An 8153-nucleotide genomic window follows, 5' to 3' on the forward strand; every position below is an offset into this window, starting at 1 on the left:
CGGTCCCGGCTCGGCCCGGCCCGCTCGCCCAGTCCCGACAGCCCCGGCGCGCACCTGCCTTTGCTGTGCCTGCCTCTTCTCCGCCTCGGCCCGACGGCCCCGCCATCCCCGGGGTCCCGCGGTCTTGCGTCCGGTCACGTCTTGAGCCCCCCGGCTTTGGCCGGTTTCCCTTCGCCTCCAGCAGCGGCCCGGCTCACGTCGACCGCGCACAGCCCCGGGGGCCCGAGCCTCGGATCCCAGCGGCAGCCGGGAGGGGGTCGGAGGGGAGGCGAGGCCGCGCCGGCTGCCCCTGCGCCGCCCCTCCCCGGGGTCCCCTCCCGGGGCCCCCCACCATGTCCCCAGCTCCTCTGCGCTCCCCCCTGTCCTCTGAGGCCGCCGTCGAGGCTTCGTCACCCCCTCCCCGCCGCCCCGCCGGCGGCCCAGCGCTTAGCACCAGCTCCGTTTCCACCCCTCCCAGGGTCGGCCAGCCGCGGGCCGGGCGGGGGCCGGATGCGGGCGCAGGACAGGACCGCGGGTCCTGGGCCGCCCGCGCGGGGCACGCACGTCCCGAGGCCTGTCAAGCCGCAGACCGCCCAGCGCTGGCGGCTCAGCCTGTAATCGCAGCTGCTCAGGGGGTTGCCATCTGAGCACAGCCGTCGGAAGCCAGCCTGGACAGACCAAACGTGACACTCTTGTCTCAAACTAGCCAGCAAAAAGCCGGAGGTGGAGGCGTGGCTCAGGCCCAAACCTAGAGCGAGAAAGCTAAGCAGAACCACAGGGCCCCGAGTTTAAGCCTTGCGGGGTGGGACCGAGAGAGGAGAGAGAGAGGCCCTTGCAGGACTCTGCTCGTGGTGGAGTCCAGATTTCAAAGACTGGAAGTAGGGGAGGGCCTGCGCCCCTGGGGTACTTGGAGGCACAGCCATGGCGGGGGGGGGGGTGCAGGGCACACTGGAGTGTGTCCAGTGGACAGCTGTATAGAGCTAGAGTAATGGAGGGGACACTTGGCAACTTTTGAGGGGCCTTTTTGTTTGGGAGCCGGTTGCAATCATACAAGTGAAAGACACTGGTAGCCAGCAGTGCTGCCGAGAATGGCAGAGAGAGCGGGGAACGGAGTTTGAATCGTGGTCAGATGCTGAAGACAGAATGAATAGGTTAAGAGTCAAGAATAGCTTGGTGCAGGGCTGCCTGTGACCTCCCCTCCCCCTGCCCTAGAGGGAGGGCGGAGAGCTGCTGAGCCCTGGTTGGGGGGGAAGGCAGTAGGCTGGGGAGGGCAGGATGCTCCTGTGTGGGACGTGCTAAGCTCAAGGCTGTTCAAGGTGTGAGGCAGATGGACAGGGGCACTGGACCAGGTGAGACGTCCAGGCTGGAGCTTGACCTGTGGTGTGGTCAGTGGGAAGATGAAATTTACAACTTGAGATAAGATAGACTGAATCTCTGAGAAGAGAGGGCTGAATCTCTGAGGAGGGAGGGGGAGAGAGAGAGGGCAGTCAGATGGGGCTTGACCTGGGTCCTCGAGCCTCCAACACGGGCAGGAGGAAGGCTGAGGAGACAGGAAGGGTACATGCTGAGCTAGGAGGGAAACGGAATGTGGGACCCAGGGGAAAAAGAACAGCTGAGAGCTGCCACTATCTGAGGACTGAGCATGGAGCCATCCATGTCCTTTCCCAGAGCCAGCTGCCCCTCATCTGCTCCTAGCCCTGTCCTCCTCCTCCAGGCCCAAGACCCCGGGCAGCAACCACAGACCCTTTCTCTAGGCCCCTTCCAGTCTCCATACCCTAGTCCTGGACACAGCATGGAGCCATGCAGTTGCTTTGTCCCTGCCTTCTCCTCCCCTCCCCTCTTCTTCTCTCCCTTCCCCTCTCTTCCCTTCCCCTCTTTCTTTCAGTACCAGTACTAGAACTGGCCTAGGCACTGCCCCTTAGCTTTTTTGCATATATATAAACGTCTGTGTGTGTGCCAGACCTCGGGCATGAACTCAGGGCCTGTCCCTCCTGTCCCTGACCTTTTTGGCTCAAGGCTAAGTGCTCTACCACTTGAGCCACAGCTCCACTTCCACCTTTTTGGGGGGAAGTTCATTGAAGAGTCTCACGGACTACTTTCCTGCCTGGGCTGGTTTTGAACTGTGATCCTCAGATCTCAGTCTGCTGAGTAGCTAGGATTACATACATGAACCACTAGCACCTTGCTGACTTACTAAAAATGTAAAGCCCGGAACAAGGATTCTGGCGTGCAAGTAGACCATACCCAGGAGCCCGAAAGGGTCTAGCCCACTTTAAGCATCTACTCTACCCAAGTCTGGTCTCTCTGGGTAGGGCCTAGGGTGACTGAAATCACCTTCCTGTACTGACCATGAGAAATCCTGGTCCTTCAGCTCTACTGCCTTGAACGTGGTAGACACCGAATTACCCCAAAGAATGAAAAGATGTTAAACCATAAAGCCCTAAGCAAGAACAGAAGGGCCTGCTGTCATTAGGGAATAGATATTTTTTTTGGGGGGGGTCCGGTCATGGGCCTGAACTCTGGGCCTGAGCGCTGTCCCTCAGCTCTTCAGCTCAAGGCTAGCACTCTACCATTTGAGCCACAGCGCCACTTCCGGCTTTTTTTCTGGTTATGTGGTGCTAAGGAATCGAACTCAGGGCCTTATGCATGCAAGGCAAGCGCTCTACCACTGAGCCACCTCCCAACCCCCAGATATTATTATTATTTTTTTTTTTTTTTTTTGTCGGTTGTGGGGCTTGAACTCTGGGCCTGGGCGCTGTCCCTCAGCTCTTCAGCTCAAGGCGAGCGCTCTACCACTTGAGCTACAGCGCCACTTCCGTTTTTCTGGTGGTTTATTGGAGATAGGAGTCCCACGGTCTCTCCTGCCCGGGCTGGCTTTGAACCGCGATCCTCAGATCTCAGCCTCCTGAGTAGCTAGGATTACAGGCGTGAGCCACCAGCGCCCGGCTTAGATATTATTTTTTTAAAGGATCTTATTTGTCAATTTGAAGAGAGGATTGATTATTTTAAATAGCTCTCTAAAGTGAAAATCTATATGAGCTTTGGAAATATCTTGATACTTTTTACTTTAGAAAATAATGCATGCTCATAGTTTAAAAGAGGCAAAAGAATGGATGAAGAAAGGAAGAAGACATTGTAAAACAATACAGAAAACATACAAACATACAAACTAGCTCTTCCATCCACGATTCCGTCCCAACCCCTGAGATAACTACTAAGAACTCTTTTTGTGTACGTTTCCAGACTTCACTATGCATGAGCATCGAATTGGGGTTCCTGCTATGCACAAATCCTCCACAGCTTGCTTGTTTTCCCTTCCTCTGCTTTCCATGATTTCCATAGCAGCACCTAGAAACCCAAGCTTCATTATGTGACTGTAACCCCTTTGTACATCACTTTATAATAACAATAAAAATAATAAAAATCTGTACTTAAGGCAAATGGCTACATGTGGTTGCTTTGTGTTGATTCGATTGGTAAGCACTTATCCCTTCCTCCAGCTTTTGACAATTATTCACAATAAACAGCCTCAGAAGTTGTTTACATCCTTGATCAAGTACAACCACAGAATCATTTCCTAGACTTGTAGTTGCTGGGGAAGAAAAGCTATGCACTGCTGCAACTTTTCTAGATCCTTTTCTTTTTTTCTCTTTTTCAGGCCCGTGATCTGGATTCAAACTCAGTACCTGATGCTTTCGCTTTTTGGCTAGCACTCTACCACCGAGCCACGCCTCCAGCCCCACTTTCTAGACTGTTTTCTAAAGGACTGCTCTATGTTGACCAGCAGCTTTTACTTGGCTCCTGTATTGGATGAAAAACAGTATCTTATTTTGGTTTGCATTTTTTGAAGGGTGAGGTTTGGCATCTTTTGTGTGGCAACAACCTTTTAAAGCTTATGGGTTTCTGCTGCTACTGTCTGTAATCCCTTCTCTCTGGGGCTCAGGAAAAGGAACGAGCTGGAGGGTCCTGGGACCCGCCATTCCCACACCCCATGCTTCTAGTCAGAACCATTAGAGTTTACAGGCTGAACTCTGAGCTCCTTCGTGAGCACCCCGACCCTCTCCCTCTGCTCACCCACGTGACTTTCCATGTGGATGTCTCAGGGAAAGTCCGAGCTGCCCCGGGCCGCTGTCCATGTCCCTGAACATGTCCTGGATTCCAGGCCCTCCTTCCTTGGCTGTTTCACTCTTCCTTTAAGTGTAAGGTACCTCCATCTTCCCTTTGCCAAACCACACCTCTCTGCTTTCTTCTTAATTTACTTGTTTGTGGTTTTTGAGAGAGGAATTTTAAGTCAAACAGTTCTGGATTCAAATTCCAGGCCAGCTTATTTTCGCCTTGAACGGTTTATTCCCCTGCCGGCCCTCGCGGTCCCATCCGGACAAGGGCAGGCGTTGTGGACTAACTAGAATGATGGACCTCAAGGACGCCCCCCCCCCCCCCGGGCCTGGCGCACACAGATCGCAGCTCACTTCCATTGTCTCTGAAGATTAGGAGCGGGCATCAGGCGGAGCTCAGTACAAGCCGATGAGCCACACTCGGGAGAGCAGGGTTGGGAGAGATGAGGGAGAGGACAGAAGGGGCGATATTGTCCAGGATGCAATGTGCTCATAAATGACACGTTGGATGGAAAATGAAGAGGCCACTTCTTCATGTGCTTCTGCACTGAGTGGATTACCTCACAGGCCCGACGCCCATTTGGAGGGCTCATCATGCCAGCTGGGATGGCTGACAGGCTGCAGGATGGAGAGACGATGGCTGTGCCCTGCCCTGGTGGCCTGGAGAGCCGCCCCGCCCGCCTCATCTGCGCCGTGGAGCGTGTCGCCTGCTTTGGCTCAGCGAGATGAAGTCTTTCCACTTCGGAGAATAGGGCGTGAGAAGCAAGGTAGGAACTCCACCCTACTCCAGCCTGGCACTTAACACGTTGTTTAACCCTGTGACTCAGTTTCCTCAAAGGTGAACTCTTGGATAATCATTTTTTCCTCCCTCCTTTTCTCTCTTTCTTCTTCCTTTCTTTCTAGGGATTAGGGATTGAATTCAGAGCTTCATGTTTGCTTTGCAGGTGGTGTACCTCTGAGCCATGTCCCCAGCCCTTTTTTGTGCCAATCCTGGGGCTTGAACTCAGGGCCTGGGCACTGTCCCTGAGCTTCTTTTGCTCAAGGCTAGGACTTGAGCCGCAACTCCATTTTTGTGTATGTAGTACTGAGGAATTGAACCCAGGGCTTCATGTGTGCTAGGCAAGTACTCTACCACTAAGCCACCTTCCCAGTCCCTTTTTTTTTTTGTTGGTCTTGGGGCTTGAACTCTGAGCCTGAGCACTGTCCCTCAGCTCTTCAGCTCAAGGCGAGCGCTCTACCACTTGAGCTACAGCGCCACTTCTGGATTTATGGTGGTTTATTGGAGATAAGAGTTTCATGGACTTTCCTGCCCGGGCTGGCTTTGAACTGCGATCCTCAGCTCTCAGCCTCCTGAGTAGCTAGGATGACAGGCGTGAGCCACCGGCACCCGGCTTGAGTCTCACTTCTTAAGTAGGTGTGCGCTTGGATCATGATGTGCGTGTTTTAGGCTTTCCCCGGATGCTGGAAGGACAGGCCCTCGCCGTGCGCCCCACGACTGTTTGAGAGGGAGTTTCAAGGACATGCTTGGGCTGGCCTCACACAGCAATCCTCTTCACCTCAGCTTCTCAGACACCTAACAGTACAGGTGTTTTTGAGTCATGGGAGGCATCTGGCCTACCACTGCTAGTTTTTTAAGAAAAATGTCTCAAGCTGGAGAGGGTGACACACACCTGTAATTCTAGCACTTAGGAATTGAGGCAAGAAGATTTTGAGTGTGAGGCTGGCCTGGGCTATGTAGCAAGACCCTGGAATAGAAGAAAATAAAGGAGGGAAGAAAAGAAAAGAGAGAGAGAGAGAGAGAGAGGGAGGGAAGGAAAGGAGGGAGGGAGGGAAGGGAGGGAAGGAGGGAGGGAAGAAAGGAGGAAGGAAGAAGAAAAAGTTAAAAATGCTATAAACAAGACCAGGCACATAGCAGGAACTCAGTAAACAACTTTTCACTTTTCTACTTTTCCTTATGTTATCATTAGTGAATTAAAGGACAAAAACATCATTTCACATTAAGAAAGCATTTCTTCATTTTGTAGCACACAGACATAGCTTATTGTGGAGTTCAATAGTTGTCGTTATTCCGCATGGTAACGACTTGAAACTTCTTTTGTCTGCATTCAGTGTTCAATATGATTGTGTATATACTCTGGCTCATTTAATTTCTTTCTTTCTTTCTTTTTTTTTTTTTGGGTCCGGTCGTGGAGCCTGAACCCTGGGCCTGGGTGCTGTCCCTCAGCTCTTCAGCTCAAGGCTAGTGCTCTACCACTTGAGCCACAGTGCCACTTCGGCTTTTTGCTTTTTGCTTATGTGGTGCTGAGGAATAGAACCCAGGGCCTCAGGCATGCAAAGCAAGCACTCTACCACTGAGCCACCTTCCCAGCCCCAGCTCATTTAATTTCTATTTGTGTGTGTGTGTGTGTGTGTGTGTGTGTGTGTGTGCGTGGCTCTCCTGGGGCTTGAACTCAGGGCCCAGGGCACTGTCCCTGAGCTTTTTTTTTTTTCTCAAGACTACCACTTGAGCCACAGCTCCACATTTGGCTTGTTCATGGTTAATTGGAGATAAGAATCTCAGGAACCTTCTGCCCAGGCTGGAATCAAACTGAGATACTAAGACCTCAGCCTCCTAACTAGCTAGGATCATAGACATCAGACCATTTGATTCTTAAAACACCATTGGGGGTAGGTGGGTGGGTGGATAGCATTCCTCCTTTTAGAGAAATAAGTTCCTGAGAGCAAATGACATAATTCAGAGCCGCATAGCCAAAAACTGTGGGATTTGAAACTCAGCATCGTGTTTCCAGATCCCTTCTAGTGTGAAGCTGCCAGTGGGGTGTGTCTGACAGGAAATTCTGGGGTTGCCTGTGGCCCCTAAAATAGAGCACTCGGATGTGTTCAGTGTGGCGGTTTGGAGGTGCCCTGGACTGTCTGGGAGCGATTCTCCACATAGACAACACACCACTAGGATTATGGCCGTTGCTTGGAACCAGAATGCTCTGTTTTCAAATGTCTTTGCTGCCATTGCTACAAGTAGGCCTGCTGAAGAAAGTTCCTCCCCTCCCCCGTCCTCCCCCCCCCATCTGCCCCACTGCCAGGTGAGTCTTGTTAGATTCCTGGGACTTGATCCAGACTCTGTCACCAAGAAGCCAGCAGCCCACCTGTGTGAGTGGATGCCCACACAGCCCAGTAGAGCTGGGTGTCCCCTTTGCTGGTGCCTGGGAGATCATGGATAGTTCACATTCTTTTCCCCTGGCTTCACTGTCAATCGATCATTCCAGCAAAGACTCCACAGTTGCAACACAGCTACCTGAAAGCTCTACTCAACCTCCACTCAATCCCTGTACCAGTGACTCACGGCGACTGGGGCGTGGCTGCCGGGCTCAGTCCTACAGCGATTGATCAGGGTGTGGCCACCAGGCTCCCAGTCATTAGAAGAAAACACCCAGTCCTGGGCGTCTGGAGGCCAGGGGAGGGTGGCTGGCTGGCTCACACTGGCTCATCTCACAACTCTGAAGAAAAAGTTGCTGCTATCAGACATCTTTGTTCCAAAATAACGGATTGTTGGAGCATCTCCACACATTTTGGTACAAGGGGATGTCTTGTTTTCTAGGTAGGGAACCGAAGGCGGGATTAAATCATTTGCCCAAAGCTCACATTTCATAAACATGTTTTTTGTTTTTTTTCCTTCTCTTTCCTGTGCGGGTACTAGGGATGAAACTCAGGGCCTGTACCTTTTCTGGTGGTTTATTGGAGCCTAGAGTCTCACAGACTTTGCTGCCGGGGCTGGCTTTGAAACTCGATCCTCAGATCTCAGCCTCCTGAGTAGCTAGGATTATAGGTGTGAGCCACTGGTGCCAGCAAGATCTAGAAATTTTTGATAATAAGCATCAAGGGAGGGCTGGGAAGGTGGCTCAGTGGTAGAGCGCTTGCCTTGCATGCATGAGGCCCTGGGTTCGATTCCTCAGCACCACATAAGCAGAAAGAAAAAAGCCGGAAGTGGCGCTGTGGCTCAAGTGGTAGAGTGCTAGCCTTGAGCTGAAGAGCTGAGGGACAGCACCCAGGCCCAGAGTTCAG

The 8153-nt window shown here is 52.4% G+C and overlaps 1 protein-coding gene across 1 annotated transcript in view; it reads right to left on the minus strand.

The window, feature by feature from the left end:
- The window catches only part of Grhl1 (grainyhead-like 1 (Drosophila)), a 55709-nt gene extending 55603 nt beyond the window's left edge, over positions 1-106 (minus strand). The window contains exon 1 of the mRNA XM_013013561.1: positions 55-106. Coding sequence (XP_012869015.1) covers positions 55-106 — 52 coding nt within the window. The remainder of the gene's footprint in view (positions 1-54) is intronic.
- Between the last annotated feature and the right edge of the window lie 8047 nt (positions 107-8153).

Source organism: Dipodomys ordii, unplaced genomic scaffold, assembly GCF_000151885.1.
Source record: "Dipodomys ordii isolate 6190 unplaced genomic scaffold, Dord_2.0 Scaffold20, whole genome shotgun sequence".
In the NCBI taxonomy this organism is placed as follows: domain Eukaryota; kingdom Metazoa; phylum Chordata; class Mammalia; order Rodentia; family Heteromyidae; genus Dipodomys; species Dipodomys ordii.